We start from the raw sequence: 19,559 nt of genomic DNA, 5'->3' as shown, positions 1-19,559 counted from the left end.
ATCATAGTACATGTCCACCATAAACCTAAGCAGCCATCATGTCATCATCATCCTCATGTGGAGACATAGTCTGATCCAATACAAGACAATAGACATATAAAACATCAAGATGCACCCGACTGCGGACTAGGCAGTGCAGGCAGGAAGCCAGTAGTGGATCATTGTCTGCTATCTGGATGAGTAACCTTTCGTACCTTCCTAGATGCTACCCGACATCTGACGAGTGCCATTGTAACCCTGGTCGGCTGTAACCCAGGTCTGAAAAGAGGAGATGTCAGTGATTTGTCCTCTACTTGGTGTGTCGCATCTCAGTCTCAAGGTCTTTGCCTCGCCTACTGACCGTGAAAGCAACCTGCTCTGCCTAGAAGAACTCTATGATCGTACTCTGGGATGGGCCGGGCACCGTCCCCTGCTCCTATCTCCTTGATCTAATGAGACGATCTCTATGTCGGACCCCCTCATGATTAAAAGCTGCTAGGCATCTCTGCTGGTCTGGGTATAGGAGGAGTCTGAAGAGGCCTTCAAATCTGTCTCTGAAAAGGCAATGGTATCGTCCACGAATCACATAGTAAACTGGGCAACGGGGCACATGCTGAAACACAAATTAATCATCAGCGTGCTCTGCATGTTTCAATTGCGGGATACAAGCAAAGGTGAAGGAGGGAGAGCCTCCTAAAAAATCTGCATATCCATTACCCCAAAAAACTATGTACAGAAGCCAAGCATACTCCAATCCCTCATGCTACCCCCTCCCCCCCCTATCTTACTTTCTCTTTATGTAAACTCCAGAAGGTTTCACCCTTGACAAAGTCTACAATGTACATGTCACTCCTATTTTAATGCAAACCCCTCTAACCCCCCCCCCCCCCCCCAACAATAATAGATTCCGTATGTCTCTCCTCCTAGCTCCGATTCCTATGATCTCGGAGTCATCCCAGAGCCTGCGAGATTCCCTATCCTCTTCTGGACTCCACAGTGAGGTTGGGTCACATGGTTCAGCATGCATGCACACTTTTGTAAAAATTAAGTCTTTTATATAACATTTCCCCCAACCACTGGTGGCTGCCAAGGATGAGCACATACTTGGCAGACAGGAAAGAGGAAAAGAACAAACACAACAACATTTACATGAGTTGCTGAAAGCCGGCTGTACATAACATTATAATATTATGCATTGCATCTCACTTTGAATTTTTTGAGACGAAACCGATTCACTTGTTCGATTGGTATCTGCTGGCCAAGCTCTCTCAAATCATAAGTACCATTTGCATAAGCCTTCGTGATGATGAATGGGCCTTCCCACCTCACCAAGAACTTCTTATCCAACCGGTGGTCAAGTCTACTATCATCTTTCAGAACTAGATCCCCTTCTGCAAAATCTTTTGAGTTCACCATATCATCCATCCTGGCTTTTACAGCTCTCTGAGATGCTTCATTGGCCATAAAAGCCTCACGTATCTGCTCATCCAACCTCTCCAACATGGTCAACCTGGCTGCATATGTTTCTGTCTCATCCATATTATGTTCCAATGCGTGGGCAACTCCAATTCAGTTGGAAGGATTGCTTCTGTTCCATACACCAAATGACATGGAGTATAACCTGTACCTAGCTGGTGCATGGTACGGTAAGCCCATAAGGCAAATGGCAGCCACCTTTCCCATTCACTCTTGGCCTTCTGGATTGTTTTAACAATGATATCACACACTGTACCATGGGTCTTCTCCACAAGACCGTTACATTGAGGGCAATAAGGAGATGAAAACATATGTTTTACTGACAACTTAGACAACAAAATCTGCAATACCTCCCCTCTAAAGGCTGGATCTTGATCTGTGACAATCTCTAGTGGGCATCCGAAGCGTGTGAAAATATTTTCTACCAAGAAATTCGCTAGTGTCTTTGCATCACCTTTCACCACTGTCTTTGCTTCAACCCACTTAGTAACACAGTCAATACCATCCACAATATAATACTTCCCATGGCGACAGCGTGGGAATGGTCCCACGAAATCCAATCCCCATTTCTCAAAAAGCCCTAGTGCAAGAATAGGGTGGACCAGACCCCTCTTCAGCTCCCTCCTGCCAAAAGCCTGACATGCGGTACACCATTCTTGAATGTCCCTGTGCATACTACGCCAAAAATACCCTGCTGTCAGCACCCTTCTAGCTGTACTCTCATGTCCAAAGTGGCCCCCATAGAAATCTTTCTATTACCTGTCGTGCTTCTGTCTCCCCAACCACTCTGCGTAAAATCAGATCTCTGCCCATTTTATACGGAGTCTCTCCCATACAAAGTGTAGGGTCTAGCCTTCACCAGCAACTTCTGCTCACTCCTTGATATGTCTTCATACATCTTGTAAGTCCTCCAATCCTATCTCTAGGAGAATGGCACACACCTCTGCTCTCAATGCCTCTTGAGCTGATGCATCAGCCGTGCATTTTGTTGCCTTTGTTATATGTACAAATGACCTCATTCCTAGTCTTTCCATAAATGATTTGCCTCTTCACACAAACTTCGCATCGAGAGTGGCAGAGCAGAGCGACTACCCAGGGAGAGGCGCATATGCACACTGTGCGACATGCAGGAGGTTGAGACAGAGGAGCATTTCATCTTCAGGTGTCCTATGTACTATGAGATCCGAGGGCGTTTCCACTGCCTCTTCAGGGATAGTTATGGGATTTTGGCCTGTTTCCTCTCCTACCCAGACCAGCGGTGTTTGGCAGGTTTCATTCATGAGACACTTAGACACCATGAGAGGATACTCCGAGCACAGAGATAGGAGCAGACTTCTTCCTTGGCTGATCCCTCTCAGAGCTCTATCATGGAGTTCTTTCAGCTAGATCACATGGACCCCCACGATAAGAGGCCTCGACATGACCGTGACCCGGAGCCTCTGACCCGACAGCTCAGACAAAAGGTCGACACACAGATCACACTTGGGGACATCCCCTCCTTGTTTAGAGTCGGAGCCCGACCGACGGGGGTCACAGCAGCCCTGGTCAGACGCAGAGCTACGACCAGGAGACATGCCAGGACCGCACCTCTGAGTGGCCGACATCACTCTATTGCCGACTACATGCCTCCACTGCCTCATCCATCTTGATATATTGCTGCTGTCGATGATGATGATGATATTGATGACGATGCTGAGATTGATATATAGTCGACCATCGACATGACTATGTTGTACTTAGGACTTAGAACTGCCATTCTGCATTTTTGCATTTTGCAATGGTATGGACGCTCGTTTAGTAGCTCCACTACCACAGCTTGTTGTATCAGGATTTTCACAGTCTCATAGACCCATCAGTCTTCCGAAGACTTTAATAAACTTTCTTTCTTTCTTTCTTCCTGCAAGGGCTTGAGTGCTTCATTTCGCACTTGCCATACTACGAATTCCCTTTTCCTGGCTGCACTTTAGACCATAAATCAGGGCTCAATGCTCAGCCTCATTATTAGATTTCATGCAGCTAACTTCTTTCCCTTCTGCTGCAATTTCCTGCCCCTCAGGGCTGCACACCCTTATCCCAATACTTGCCCTTCCTGTACTCCTCTGAAAAACTCTATCAAAGTACAAGGTATACACTGACAATGCCCCTTCCTGAGTCTGCTGCGTAGACTGCATTCCAATTTGCTCTTTTCCCTTTTTCTTCACTTGATCTTCCACTTCCTCTGCTACCTCTCGTCCAATGAATACATCAGCTAGGGTAGCACGAGTAGAGTGCTGTGTCATAAAAGTGAACTGAAACTCCTGCAGTTCAGCCAGCCACTTGACAAATCTTCCCACGGGACTTGACTTCCTTGCCAGGTAAGGCATGATCACTGAATCTGTTAAAAAACAAAGGGCTTGGGCGGCAAGTAATATCTGAATTTACAGACTGCATACATCATGGACAACCCCTGTCTTTCTATGTACAAATACCTCCTTTCTGCATCCATCAAACGGCAGCTGGCATAATAGATGGGCCGCATCAAACATTTTGTAGTAAGATTGCAGCCACTGCGTCCCTCTGTCACACTGGTGCTAACAAAGAAGATTTTCACCCAATCAGGAGGCATAAGTACTGGCCCTTCTCGAAGCATATGTTTGACCTTTTTAAAGGCTTCTTGGGCATGATCAGTCCATATAAATACAGCCTGTTTGTTTTGCCAACTGATGTAAGGAATGTAGGTACTGAGCCAACTCCAATAAAAACCTACCATAATAGGTGACTTTGTGCACAAATGTTTTCAATTGACGGGCTGTTTATGGTGCAGGCATATCATCAATAGCAGATACCTTCTCGCGATCCATCTCAATCCCAACCTGTGAAACCACAAGTCCCAATAACTTCACCTTATCCTCTGCATAATGGCATTTAAGAGGATTAAGGTTACCCTAGGCATCATCAAATTCTCTGAGTACCGAATGGGTCTTTTCCAAATGATCCATTTTAGAGCTGTAAATACAAAAATCATCTATAAAGACATGTATCAACTTGCCCAGGTAGGGCTCGAATACCTCATTAATAAATTTTTGGAAAGTAGCAAGGGTGCTCACCAAACCAAATATCATAACTTTATATGCATAAGTGCCCCAAGGTGTCACAAAGGTAGTCTTCTTCTGGTCCTCCACAATCCCAATCTGGAAGTAACCATATAACCATCACACATAGGATACCTCTCGTGACCTGCTACCTGATCTGGTATCTCATCTTGGAATGGGAGGGGATAATAATCTCTCTTTGTAGATTCATTCAAGGAATCCATGTCTACAAAGCTTTTCTCCATTTTCCCTCTTCCTTGCCAACCATGGGCAATCATATTTCGCCTGCCCCTTCTCATGGCACTCAAAATAGATGATCTGGCTACGGTCATGTGAAACTCTCAGTTCCATCATGGACGCATTAACAGGCAGAGCCTGCACCAAATGCAAATTCAGCTCATTGAAGCCAACCATCATTCTCTCCTTATTCTTCTCCAAATGGCTGTTAGTAGTGGATTGCATAGCAGCTCCATTACCACTGCAGAAGATGTGCCTGCTCACATTGAAGTCAAAGGTATGGGTATAACTGGCTCTGCTTCCAAGTTCTTTTCTTTGGCCAGAGCCACTTGCAAAGCACCGGGATAATTCTAGTGGTGTTTCCCTTGAACCTTCAGTCTTAGCTGGGGTTCTAAGCCTACCAGAAATTTATTCAACTTCAAATGCTCCAATCCAGTGGTGGGCACACGTGCAGGTGACCTCCCCGGCTCACCTTCATCCAGTCCATGGCATCTTCCTTTCCTCTGCAGTCACAGCCCTTGCAATAGCTGCCTCATACTTGCTCCGCACTGATTCAAAACATACTTCAAAGCTCTTCATCGATTCCCCCTCCAGATGTACTGATTCACTTGAACAAACAAGACACTAGGAGACTCTTTTACCCCGAACCGTTTCTTTAAAGCACCCCCAATCATTCTTTACTGCCTCTGGAAGTGTTCTATGCCAGGCTTATGCCATCCCTTCCAAGAATTCAGAGAGGAATCGGGCTCACATAGCTTCTGGCCAGCCATACATGCGGCTGGCTCTCACAAAATTTCTGAGATAAGCCTCAACATCCTTCCCCTCTCTGCCTTGGAAAATTGGTACCTCCACCATCTTCACCACTTTGTCAAATCACATCTGCAAACAAAGAAAAGAGCACTCCCAAACTGCCTGCACAGCCCTTTTTACAGAGGCCTCCGAATCAAGAAGAAAGACTTTATAGTGATCTCTCCAGACAGGGAAGCACCCAAATGAACAATCAACAGTCCCAAACTGCAGTTAGCATTAAAAGTCTGTCCCAGACAGCGCTAATTTCTCAGTCAAACTGACTGTACCAGCAAGCTGTACCCTGTCAACAGTCAACTGTATGCTGATTTTGACCTGCAAATTGACTTTTATTAACTGCTCTAACTGTCTCCAACATCAGTACTTATATGCCCAACCACAATTGCTGCTGGAAGGTCAAATTCAAACTGCCTAGAAGAGCACACCAGAAAAGATAAATAAGCAGGATAGCGTTTGGGTGGGGTCATATGGTACACAACATAGTCGGGCCCCGTTGCAAAGAAAAGCTTGTGAATTACTTGTATTGCTCCCATGTTCACACAAAACAACTATCCAGCATGTGAGTTACAACACTAACCACAGCCTTGCATCAAAAGCCCCTTCTGGATCTCCCAATTTAATGGTCAAAGTAGCCCATAAGCTCTTCCAAAAATGCCTCTGAGTTGCTCATGTTTTCCACCTTTCAAGCTGCAAATCCATCCTCTCACAAAGGACGGAAAGCAATCCCTTGGCTCAGCCATGAATCAGTGGAAAGAGAAAACCCAAAGCTCAGCAGTTCCAACGCTGAAATGCAGCGTACACGTATGTGTATTAGCAGCAACAAATTTTTATGTCCAACATTTCTTTCTTTGTTTCTTTCTTTTCTCTCTCTCTCTCTCTCCTCTGGAGACCTCACGGGTCTATGGGACAAAGCACACACCAAAAAAAATATGACTTACAACATCGATATACCAGAGGGTCGAGGAGTGCACATGGCATGTCAGCTAGCACACATCTAGATTCTAGTACTATGATAAAAATGGCCTTCATTACATCAGTTTAAGACTGACTGTCTTTGGGTTTGGATTTGAAGTCTCTAATAAGTGCTTTCCCATCTCTGTAAACAGCCCATTTACCTTCCTTGCGAGCTTCTTTACTTTAGTTAATTCCGTGGCTTTCATCTTGAGCTGAGTTGGGGTGAGCTCCTCTGATATCCATATCTTGGTGCCTCTTAGCTTGTTGGTTTGCTTGAGAATTTTACTTCTTGCTAGCTTGTCATTCAGAACTAATTGGGCTTGTGTCCCTTGTTGGAGGACACCAACCATATCTTTTGAGTCCCATTCCATCTGGGGGATTTCTTCTGTGACATGTTCCAGCTTTTCTGCCAAGCTTCCATCATGCCAGCCCACGGGTAATCCTCCTATGCGTAGAATCCGGCTGTTATTATCTCTTCTCTCATGTTCTTGTACTCCTTCATTAAAATCCCATGTGTTGATTTTGTTGTCCATTTTAGAGGTAATTTCCTGTTTTATTGATTTGACTTGAGTGGTAACCAAAAGTCCTAGACTTTGGTTACCATCTTTGGTTCAAGTGCTGCTTCACTTTGTATCTGTAATACTTCTTGTATGATTTCCTGTTTTCCTTTGTTTTCCATATTGGACACTCTCATCTCCAAAGAGGCGAGTCGAGCCTTAGCCTCTCTGAGTTCTTGCCGTAGATAATAGAGTTGTTTCTAGAGGTTCAAACCTGTGAGTTTGCTTCGTTGCCTTTGATAGTTCAGATCATAAGGAGAGGGAGTCGGGGTAAAGCTAGTGATGGCAGCAAAGGAGAGCTTCCTTGTTGCACGGGTCAAGGTCTTTGCCATGGTGGAGGGAGAGAGAGAGAGAGAGAGAGTTGTATTAACGTCTTCAGGAGACCTTGCAGGTCTACAAGACAAAGATACAAGATATATGTAACCCATACAAGCCACTGTGGGCTGAAGCAAAGGGCACACTAAGGCCCTTGCTGAGTGCTAAATGATAAGAATGCCAAAAAACCCTAGTACAACTAGTACAAAACATAGTAGGAAAAAGAGGGCAATCAACTACTCAGAACTAGAGCTCCAAGTACATGTGGAGGCTCTATATAGCCCGGCTCCTTGATGGCCCTCTGATGTGATGCAAAGAGCTCACATATCTCTGTCTGTCAGGCTGTCTCCCGTGGTGGCGGGGGATGCGCTCTCTTGGATCTCTGTATCCGATGGGCTACATCGAGAGTAATGCCTCGTCTCTAGCGGTCCCCTCTGAGGAGGGCTGAGAGAGAGAGAGAATTGCCTTAGCTTGCTCCACACCACGTCTTGTTCTCTCCTCCTACTAACACGCGACGGCTGCAGGAGCAATGCTTATGCTTTTCCCAGTCTCGAAACACAAAACGTAACGTGTCTTGAAAGCCTTCACGCTTGCCAAAACTGAGATTTTCTTCTTCTAGACCATCAGTAGGCCCGAGTAAATTGATAGAACATGTCTCTACCTCCTTGCAACATCACCATTCTTACATCGCCGTTAGAAATCTGCCATCACCTTTCCACCAACCTCCTCATCCATCAATTAGCTCCACGTGTTACCTCTCTCCTCCATAATTTGAAGCTTGCCCTCCGTTTATCACGTTGCCATTTTCCTATTGCAGTGTGTCCAACTAGTCCTCTCTTCCACGCGTGTGTTTTCTGACAACTGCTACTTGCCCTTCTTGCAATACTATCTTTGCTTCCATTTGCTCGTTATATCTCCAAAACTTAACTATCAACATTTCTAGCTTCCGTGTTGAAGCTGTGAACTTCCCTCTCCCTCTATGACCTCTATGCCATATAGGACTAGGGCATCCTTATGCTAGGTAGAGCACTCTAGGTTAGACTTGCAATTTCTTAGGTTACAATAGGGGTCCATTTATGCCCCCAATGGGATAGGGGGCAAGACAAACTTTTGAACCACCATCTAATAGACTCATTGTATGAAGGAGCAAGAGGAATGAATCTGATAGGGGGCAAGACGGACTTTTGAACCACCATCTGATAGACTCATTGTATGAAGGAGCACGAGGAACTGCTCATGGAGGAGATGAATACCAATATTATGAGGCCTTTCACTGCCAATGAGCTATAGAGAGCGAACATAGCTGTGTGAAAAGGCAAGTGCCCAAGAGAGGATGGTTTACCGCCAATCCTTTTTCAATCTCACCAAACAAACTGTTTGAGGGGGCTGATTCAACTTCTTCTTAAGAAAGGCTTGATATCTCATGGTGGAGGCCTACTATCTCACTTGGATCTTCTTACAACATCCTAGCTAAGGCCATAAACTTGAGACTTGGCCCTTTCTTCTAAGATATTATTCAGCCTACCCATAGAGGCTTTGTGTGGAACCTAAGCATTTTTATATAACATATTTACTTTTTGGGAGAGCACAACGTTGACACGGTTCTGTCAGAGCATTTAATCATCTTGCTTCTTTATTTTGAGAAGGCTTATGACAAGGTGGTTTGGGAGTTTCTTGAGGGGACTCTTGACAGAATGGGCTTCCTGAGGTAGTGGATAGCATGGGTGTTAGCACTCTATTCCTCCACACATAGTCAAGGTTTAGTCAAGGGAGCCCAAGGGGACAGAGTTCATATAGCCAAATCATTGAAACAAGAATGTCCCCTAGCCCCTCTACCTTTTCTGTTTATTGCAAAGGCCATGACTAGTTTTTTGAAGACAGAGGCACGGGTATTCCTGGATCAAGATGCCCACCGCAGCTTTGGAGGAGCTTCTTGATGCAGAGTTTGCAGATGATATGGCACTGTGGTGTCATTTTGCAAAAGTTTGTGCCCTTTCACTGTATGGGTATATGTCCTGTCATGAGAAGGTGCATTCCTAATATGAATTCATGTGTCCCTTGTGTGAAATGGTGTGTGTCCCTTAAGTGAAGGTATATCTCTTCACAAGGGGTGTGTTCGTTCATTATGAAGGTCACATCAAATGTAGGCGGAGGCTTAGAGGAGGAATCCTTGAATGTGCACTGGTTTGGGTGAATAAGAGAGGCAACTACGTGGAAAACAAAGGCATGAAAGAGTCAGGTTGCCATGACAATGCGGCCTAATAAGGAGCAGGATGAAGTGGAAAGGAAGGGCATTGCATGACAACAGGAGGCAGCCATGGCCAAGGAAAGATGCTAGGATTTTTGGAGACAAACTCGTGATGCACATTTTCACAGGTGAGGCCACATACACATCCTAGCACACATGCACACACGTTGTGCAAAAGATTCAGAACTGGTTTTTTGTAATAACTTACTAACAAATCATGCACATCAGCTACATTATATGTGTGTCTATTTACAAACACTGGTATAAATTTTGGGCATAGCAAGACTTTATGTCAAGAGCAATGTAGATATTTGCAACATTTCTCTTTGACTATGCTTTGATATCTATTCATTCAATATGTAAAACCTACATTCTTAAGAGAGGTGTGACTTGTGCAATCTATCTTGTAACATCAATTTCAACTACAGCTTGCAAGGATGCAAACAAGACAGTACCTGTGTTTAATGCCAGAATCAATACCCCAAAAACGTAAATGAGTGGGAATGTTTACATGCTCTTTCACCTCCGCTGGCTGACCAAATAATCATAACAAGGTAAATATACATAAGCAGGCTGTAATCTCAGATGGCTCACAATTTGTCAACAACATTCATTCACGAAGTCCAAAGGTCAGAAACACAAATATGCGTGCTTACTTGGCACACCATGGCCAGCAACTTGTCAGCTTCACCACAAGCTGAAGCCATTTGATCCATTACACCACACGGAGCTCCAACAACAAGATTTTCTACCTACGAAAGGATCCATTGCACCACGAGAAGATCACCCAACCTTTTCTAAATATACAAGGTCTTATTTTATGAAGTAGGTTCCATCAACCATCATCCGGACTATTGAATGGATTCCAATGCTTGAAGAAGACTTCAAAAACCGTAAAATAAAAATCCTCACAGACCTTTTGGCAGAGGATAGCCAGGTCCCTTGGCTCGATATTCAAGCCTGTGACATGTTTGAAGTCAGAGTATATACATCTGTTCAAGTATTCTTAGCATAGAGTAAAATATATTTGTTCAGGTATTTACAGTTCTTTGTTAAAGAACACTAACAAAACATTAAGTTCAAAATCAAATTAGGAAACTTTTCAATGAAGGAGAGTTTAAACATCCATTCAGATGTATGCCACACACCATGCGCTGATGCAACAGCAGACATTGTGGCTACTTCTATGGCAGCAGAGGAAGAAACACCCTTGCCTTCTGGTACTGCAGAGGATACCTGCAAAGAGTTGATCTATTATACAACTTACCACACACTTATATGAGAAAACTCAAGAGACTTTCAAAATTTCAAAAAACTTCTGAGGCAAATTACTGTTTTGACCTTCTCTCTTTCATTATTTTATGTGATATCATATGTTATCGTTCATTTCAAGTTGTGAGAGAGAGTAAAACGTATTGCATGCATTGAATTCCAACAATCAAGTGATCCATCGTGGAATATTCGGGTCTAAAAACAGCCTGAGAAGGGGATCTGAAACTCTATCCACGATCTTACTCTTTTCTCTAATAGCTTTCCAAGCAGTTTTGCCAATGAGACTGCTTACCAAGAGAAAAAGAGAGAGAAAGAAAGTTTATTAAAGTCTTGATGGGTCTATGAGATTATAAGAAACCAGGTACAAACAAGCTGAAAGGGTGGAGCTACTAAACGAGCATCAACACCCATACCACAAGCTACCTACTACTAGTCATGAGAACCTCAATAGAAAGCCAAAACATACTACATAGTGTCCATATCAGTATCAGCATGAACCTCCTCATAACCACGACCGTCATATGTCATCAGAGTACAAAGCAGAATCCAACACCACATCATAAAGGACCTAGGGCCTGATGGGACAGTGGTAGCATAAAGTCAGAAAGAGAGAGAGAGAGAGAGAGAGAGAGAGAGAGAGAGAGAGAGTTTATTAAAGTCTTCAGAAGACCGATGGGTCTATGAGACTGTGAGAAACCTGATACAAAACAAGCTGAAAGGGTGGAGGTGGAGCTACTAAGCGAGCATCAACATCACATGCTACATAGTCATAACGAACATCAATACAGAGTCATAACACAATGTCAATATGACCCTCAACAACATTTCTGACATCACATCATCAAAGTACAAACCAGAATCTGGCCCAATATCATGGACGAGTGGGACAGTGGTAGAATGAAATCAGAAATAGGGTGTTGCCGATTATCCGCCATGGGTGTTGTGATATAGTACTTGAATGTAGTTATGCTATAATAATTTGGGGCTGAGCTGCTATACTCCCCCATAGACTCTCAGTCTCTAACTGATGTTGATGATTTTGGTGTGCATTTTGTCCCACAGACCCGTGAGGTCTCCTATATCTTTCTTTCTTTCTTTATTCTCTATCGCCCCGACCTTGAACATAGAGGGGATCTCTCCAAGTGTAACTCCGTGTATGTGCTCTGTCGGATACATCATGATGTTGGCTCTAGATCCCATCCGTGTCGAGGGTGGTAACCTGTGCGGTCTGGCTGGAAAAACTATGTGATCAAGCTCTAAGAAGAATCTGCTAGTGCGTCCTGTCCCTGATACATCCAAAACTGTTAACGCCTAGCTTTGCTTCAAATCACGGGCATAGGCACATGAATTATCCTCCCAGCCAACCTCGATGGTAGCAAGCTCTCAAGAAGATTCCATTACGTGAAAGCTCCTGCTTGCCAATTCCCAATGAGCCCCAATTCCCTAGATGGGTCTAGTATGCCACATGTCTTCATTCTAAGGTACTTGCATTGTTCCTCGGTCCAGGATTCCTGTTGGTTTGCGTCTTGCATTATCCTCTATCTCCTGAAACAAAACAACACCCTCGATTAGTGAGTCACTTGTATGCAAAAATTTCTTTAAACGAGAAACATGAAACACTGGGTGCACCTTACAACCCTGTGGTAATTCTAATTTATAGGCTAATACATGAGCCTTAGGCCAAAGGCTGTGGACGAACTCGTCCACCTTTTGAGTTTCTCTAATCTCGATCATTAGAGCACTCTCTAATACCATGAAACTCATATTATGCATAATGCGTGACAACGCATCAGCAACTTTATTATCCTTTCCTCTTCAATACCAAATCGTCAAGTTAAACTCCTGCATGAGTTCTGCCCACCTAGCTTGGCGGCCTCTCAGGTCAGGTTGTTTACAAAAATGTTTCAGAGTATCATGATCAACATCAACATAAAACTCTGACCCATACAAATAATGTCTCCATGTTTTCAGAGCATGGAAAACAGCATACAACTCTAATTCATGAGTTGGCCAATTTCGTTGAGAGGGAGAAAGCTTCTTGCTGTTTCAAAGGCTACTGGCCTTCCCTCTTGGACAAGAACTGCTCCTACTGCAATGCCACTTGCATCGGTTTCAAAAAAAAAAGGTTTCTGGGAATCAACTATTTTTAACACCGGTCCTGAGACCACAGCTTGTTTTATGGTATTAAAACTCTCTTATTGATTCTGTCCCCATATAAAATGTACTTTATCTGAGGTCAGATCAGTCAATGGTGATACTATTTTGGAATATCCTTTGATATGCCTTCAATAAAATTGGACAAATCCCAAGAATGATCGCAAAGCGGTCAAACTCTGAGGGATTGGCCAAGTCAGTATCGCAGCCACTTTCTTTGGATCCATTTCTACCCCCTCAGGAGTAATTATGAATCCTAAATATTCAAGTCTTAGCATACACAATATAGTTTTCTTTTTATTTACATAAAGACTGGCTTTCCTCAAAGTAATGAACACTATTCTTTAGTGTTCGTAATGCTCAGCAACACTTTTGCTGAATATAAGAATATCGTCAATAAAGTGTACTACAAACTTTCCGATATACAGACGTAGTAAATCGTTCATAACCATGACGAATGTAGCTGGAGCATTGGTAAGTCCAAAGGGCATTACCAAAAACTCATAATGTCCAAACCTGCTTCTAAAAGCGGTTTTATGCACATCCTCGGCTCTAATACAGATCTGATGGTAGCCACATTTAAGATCTATCTTACTGAAAATTACGGCCCCATGTAATGCATCTAGCAAATCATCGATCCGAGCCATCAGATACCTGTGCTTAATAGTGATATTATTCAGCTATGTAATCTATACAGAGGCGAAAAGTATCATCTTTCTTGTTCTTTAAAATCACTGGCGAAGCAAAAGGTGAGAAACTTGGTTGAATCTGCCCCAGCTTGAGGTATTCTTTTAGTTGTCTTCGTACCTCCGCTTCTTCGGTAAAACTCAACCTATAGGGAGGTCTATATAGGTTCTGCTCCCGGGATTAGTTCAATCTTATGCTGAACATTCCGCTCTGCAGGTAACCCATAAGGTAACTCATCCCTACAACAATCAGAGAACTCCTTTGTTATTTGATCAGCCAGCTTGGCCATCTCTCCATTTTGGGCAACATCAGTGCTAGCCGAAGAATCATCAATCGGCTCCACCAATGCTGTATAAAGAAACAAAAACTTTTCTTGAGCTTTTCGAATTTCCATTATGGAAATCAACGGTCCTTGAGGTATATCTTTTTCACCTCGTAAGACATATAGCACATCATTCATCTTGAATTGATAAATGTGCTTTTTTCAATCTATGGCTGGATTCTTCCTAGAATGCCAAGCCTTACCCAGGGCTATGTCTGCATGAGTAAGCTTTGTCATTTCAAAATCAAGCTTCTTAGCATAGTCCTGAATTCGAAGCTCCAACTGGGTAACCCTTTGGTCCCATACTTCAGTTGAACTTCCATCTGCCATTCTGACTGTATATGCATAGTCAGATGGGCTAGTCTTTAGTTTCAGCCTCTTTACAAGCTTGGAGATAATTACATTGTGCATTGACGCTGAGTCAAACAACACAATGACATCATGATTAGCTACTTGCCCTTTCATCTTAATTTACTATGTATCATTAAAGGCTGTATACCCCGTTGCTGCGGGCTTTGATAGGACATTATCAGGTGTACTAGCTACTAGCTTAGCAACAGACACACATAATAAAACAGGTACTGACCTTTGAGAAGATCCCGCTAGCTGAATCTGCATCTGTTCTGCTCTGGAACTTCCCTCCATTTCCACGTCGCATTCTGAGATCACCATCTCAGCCATCCGACGATCCTTGTTTTGTGGACAATCTTTCCACTGATGAGGCTGAAGGCATTCAAAACACAAGCCTTCTCTCCTCGCTTTTTCTCTTTGCTATGGGTTCAAAGAGGACTTCAGCCAAGCCCGGGCTGCCATTGGTGTTACTTTTCTTTTCATTCCAATGGTGATACTTGGTTTAGGAGTCTCAATTGGCTTCACCTGCTTGGCTTGACCACTAGGCTGTGAGGCACTCCTTTGCTAATGCACTTCTTCTTAAACCTCTTCGGGTACTCATACCAACCTGCACAAACCCACTTGGTCTGTTCCCCTTTGCATCCTCATAGTTCAAGGCTATGGAAATTGCTTCATCACAATTGAAAGCCCAACTTCCAAATTTACAGCTTACTAGGCATATATCACACTGTAACCAAAACCCACTTTTCCCTATACTAGGGAAACTCCTGCAATCTAAAATAACTCAAACACGGAGGCAAATAAACGAGCATATACTCCAACTAAACTTAGAAGGCATAGAAAGCTCCCTGGTCATTCATGTAGCATATTGAGATCAAGTTGTTCTTGTTTAGGTTGTTCCAAGTATTTGAACCAGATGAATATTCGTGCTGTGGCTCAGCTACCTCCTCATTGGAGACCCAAGCACCCCGGCTCTCACTTCAATAGTTATCATCTGTTATCTGCATAGTACTCGCTGATAACTGAAATCTTCAAATAACAAAATATCACAAGCAAGTCCGTAACCACACAATAGCTCTCTGCAAATAGTCGTAACTCCAGTAACCTCACCAGAAACCAGCTACAGCAGGGAAAATGCCCCCTCGAATGTCTATTAGTGTTCTTGCCTGCCTACGTAAAGCTTCGTAACCTCCCTACATAGATGTCGTGAAGGTTTACGATATGGCTTCTTCACATAATCTCCGTGATAATTAAACGCAATTAAGGGTGACACCAGGGTGGTCAATCCGATAGCAAAGAAGACAACCTATGCAATTATTGTAACGCACGGACTTCACACAGTAATCGATTCGAATGCTTCCAACCATATAATATTCCGTCAGCCCGTCATAACGCCAGCCAATCAATCTGCGTCCAACAACTAGTTCTTCATGCGATGCCAAAAAGCCCTGAAGGTACCAAATATGAACCTGCGGCTGTACACGATCCTGCTACCCTTTCACACACAGCTCCAACGTTGACAAACTACGTGAACTGATAACATAAACCCGACAACGCAAACAGCCCAACGCTCTGTCACGCAGATATCCTGATATTTATGAATTGCGATGACGTCCGTGTTATTCATCGTTAAATTTGGGCGTCATACAGCCTTTTGATTAACGAACTACCCGCGATGTACTTCATACTCACAATTACCGCCCCACCAGTCCAGGACCTCTCTCGATCCCCCTTTTTTCAATCGCCTACCGCTCTGATACCAAATGATACATCCAAAACTATTAACGCCTAGCTTTGCTTCAAATCACGGGCATAGGCACACAAATTATCCTCCCAGCCAACCTCGATGGTAGCAAGCTCTCAAGAAGATTCCATTATGTGAAAGCCAAATCCCAACGAGCCCCAATTCCCTAGATGGATCTAGTAGGCCACATGTCTTCATTCTAAGGTACCTCCTAAATGCATCATTTACCCCTTTCTTGGGATAACATTGAATCATTTGCCCCTTGGCACATTTAATGCATTTAGACACTTTAGCCTTAGATCCACCTAGTCTAGTGCCATATCACCCTCACCAAGGACCTTGACTTTAATTCCTTTCTGATCATTTACGTAAAGCCCAACAAATATAATACAAACATTGATCCTTTAAAGAAAAATGTCGACTGACCCTTCCGAGGTCATGTTACCTCAACTTGAGCGTAACAGTCCCTGTCTTCGAGCTCTGCGTAAGCACTCCTGATGTCTAACTGCCTCATGGATGAAGATCGCCAAACATCTTTGGTCTGGTAAGTCAAGGAAGCGAGAGAGGAGCTCGAAGCTGTCTCTAAAGAGACCATAAAAGCGGCCTTGGATCTCGTAGTATACTCGACATCTGAAGATGAAATGCTCCTCAGACTTAATCTCCTGCAAATCACATAAAGTGCATATGCACTCTCCTTGGGTACTCCCTCAGCTCGTCCACTCTCAATGCGAAGTCGATGCAAAGAAACCTGAAACTACCCGATAGAGATCCTTAGTGAATGGGGGAGGTGAATCCGAGTATACCCAGAAGGATCTAAAATACTCGTCAGAGATACATAGGCAGTGGTCTCTGTAGAAGTTAAGCTTCACCAGGAGTTCACTCGGTTCCAACCAGGTCCAGAATGTGTATGGCTACATGTGAGTGTATTAATAAGTCTTCGAAAGACGGTCTATGAGACTGAAAAAACCAGATACAATGAGCTGAATGGTGGACCCTTGGGGCATATACAACCAATACAAGTGATGTCATGACATGATTCTTGTATAAGATCCAGGTGAATCATTCTAGGGAATCTGGCGATTATCCTTAAGTTGTAACATTGTAAATCTGTCAATTGAATATAATAAAGTATATGCACAAAGCATTAGGTCCTAGGATGGGTAGGAAAGGGTAGTATTTGCATGGAGTATTGCATTAATCAATGGTAGGCATAAAAGTGTCATAGGCTAAGGGTAGAATAATGGAGTATGCCAGGTTGTACCCTCTCGTATCATTCATGGTGTGGGTGTGAGCATTACATGCATATGGCTATGTAGCTTGCAATGAGCATGTAGGAAGAGTCTAGCAAAGATACACTCACGTGGGCACTCCTTCCACCCCATTTGGAGGGCCAATGCTTCTCAATTTCTATGAAACAGACCAATTTCATCCCATTTAAGAAGAACATTACTGCCATAGAAACCGCTAAGTTATTCATCAAAGAAATCTTTAGATTACATGGACTACCTAAATCTATCACATCATCAGACAATGATCCGAAGTTCCAAAGCCAGTTTTGGCAAGCTCTTTTTGAAAACATAGAAACTAAATTGCAATTCTCCAATATATACCACCCATCGACTGATGGACAAAGTGAAATAGCTAACCAAGCTATTATCTCTGATTGACTGAGGGAGGTCACGCGTTCCAAATTGATGAGGTCTCTCCAACTTACCGGATACATCAGAGCATTCAGAGGATAGAGCTCCATGGGCGGTCCCTCCTAATGGCCCGGATCCTTATTCCCCTCCGGAGAATAGTGTGGGAGGTAGTAGCCATATCCGATGTGGAACATTTGGATTGCTCACTGTAGTCTGGTGATGGACTTCTGCTCATTCAAGCAATAATCCAGAAGAGGACTTTTGCTCGTTCTAGTAGGAGGGAGTGTCATGAAAAGAGAAATGATTATTTATGATCGATCAAGCGGTGTAAATAGTACCGCCAAAACTATGTAACATTGGCCAATGATTAGTAATAAAGATGTGCACACATGTGTCTAGGTCCTAGGGGAAATAGGAAAGGGAAAGGGTGCATTAGAGTGCATTGAATGGTAGGTGCATGGGTCATAGGATAAGGGTAGGTGTAAATGGGAAGATGGAACTTGAGTGATCTCAAGGGACATTAATGAGAGGGTATCACCCTTTCATTGTGAATCTCACGTAGCATTTTCTCTACCACATTGCATTCATCCGCCATCTCTTCCCCACCTTGCATGTAGGCCGAAATAGAAACAAGTACTCTCACGAGGGCGCTCTTCCACATTGGAGGGCCAATTGGCATTCAAATTCTGCATGCATTGCATACATTTGCATTCTCGAAAAAGTCTGGTTTTTCACAGGTAAGCATCCGGTTCCACCCTCGCCTACCTTGGTTGCCATCTGACAAGATATCATTTACACCCTGTGCTCCACTTGGGAGCGTGGGACCCTGGGATCTAGGGCGATTGTCGCGAGGCGCGCACGTTTCTGCAAGGCTTGGCCTGCAGGAGTTTTGTGCGAGGAATTCAATGGTTGTATAGTCCCCCCACTTGGCTATTATCCCCTGTACCAGAGATTCCCTAAGCAGTGAGTTGGGTTTCTCTAGAATAGGCTAGTTTTCTTCTTTCAGCCTTGATCGGTTTTTCCCATAGCCAGAACCTTCGAAGCTGCTATTTTGTATGAAGTTTTTTAAGCATTAATACAAGGTTCCTTTCTTTGCCCAAAAAAAAAAAAAAGGGTAAGTGTTAAGGGGCGGCTAATATTGGTGGAGGTGTGGGGCAAGTATGACGTATCAGGATGGGCAATGGAATTAAAGACGGCTATAGTGAGATCAAATTCTTCTTATGTTAGTTGTTTGGGTTAGGTGACATGCTCGGTTTCAAAATGGATGAAGCCTTCCTCAAGCCTGTGTTGCATTGCTTCAAGCACTTTATTATATAGGACAAGAATACTGGAGGGGTGGTATTGAGAGACATTACTGTGCAAAAGATAGTTTCTAGCTCTTTCGGCTTCCCCTCGACTGCGTTCTCACAACCACATGAGGCCTTTGGCAACGAAATGTGCAATGCTAGATGCCACCGCTAGCGCCGCATTTATTCTACCTTCTCCCCAAGCCGCCCAATTTTGTGCGCAGCCCAAGATCTTACCGCATGGCGATCTTTCGTGGTGGCTGCTGAGCCGCTATCGTCCACATGGCGTCGCCCTCATAGTAGCAGTGGCATCAGAGCCAGGTTCCTTTGCTTGTGGGGACCTACCATGTGGAAGCTATGCAGAGGTCGACAACAGGGTGACCTACTTGGAAAGCCTGCAAAAGGACCAAGGGGTCCCTTACGTCCTTTGCTCTCTTGAATACCGAATACATAGTCAGG

General features: G+C 43.8%; 1 protein-coding gene across 2 annotated transcripts in view; it reads right to left on the bottom strand.

Annotated features, from left to right (window-relative positions):
* LOC147894960 (L-arabinokinase-like) overlaps positions 1-19,559 on the bottom strand; it is a 221,421-nt gene that overhangs the window by 77,703 nt on the left and 124,159 nt on the right. For both annotated transcript variants that reach the window (XM_087383374.1, XM_087383375.1), the window contains 4 exons: positions 10,793-10,880; positions 10,561-10,604; positions 10,301-10,396; positions 10,100-10,176 (listed from right to left, as the gene is read on the bottom strand). In XM_087383374.1, coding sequence (XP_087239500.1) covers positions 10,100-10,176; positions 10,301-10,396; positions 10,561-10,604; positions 10,793-10,880 — 305 coding nt within the window. The remainder of the gene's footprint in view (positions 1-10,099; positions 10,177-10,300; positions 10,397-10,560; positions 10,605-10,792; positions 10,881-19,559) is intronic.

This window comes from Dipteris shenzhenensis, chromosome 13 (assembly GCF_047967505.1).
Source record: "Dipteris shenzhenensis isolate YYH24624 ecotype China chromosome 13, Dip_SZ_1.0, whole genome shotgun sequence".
In the NCBI taxonomy this organism is placed as follows: domain Eukaryota; kingdom Viridiplantae; phylum Streptophyta; class Polypodiopsida; order Gleicheniales; family Dipteridaceae; genus Dipteris; species Dipteris shenzhenensis.
Note: the sequence above shows the minus strand (reverse complement) of the source record. Positions and strands in the feature narration are given on the sequence as shown.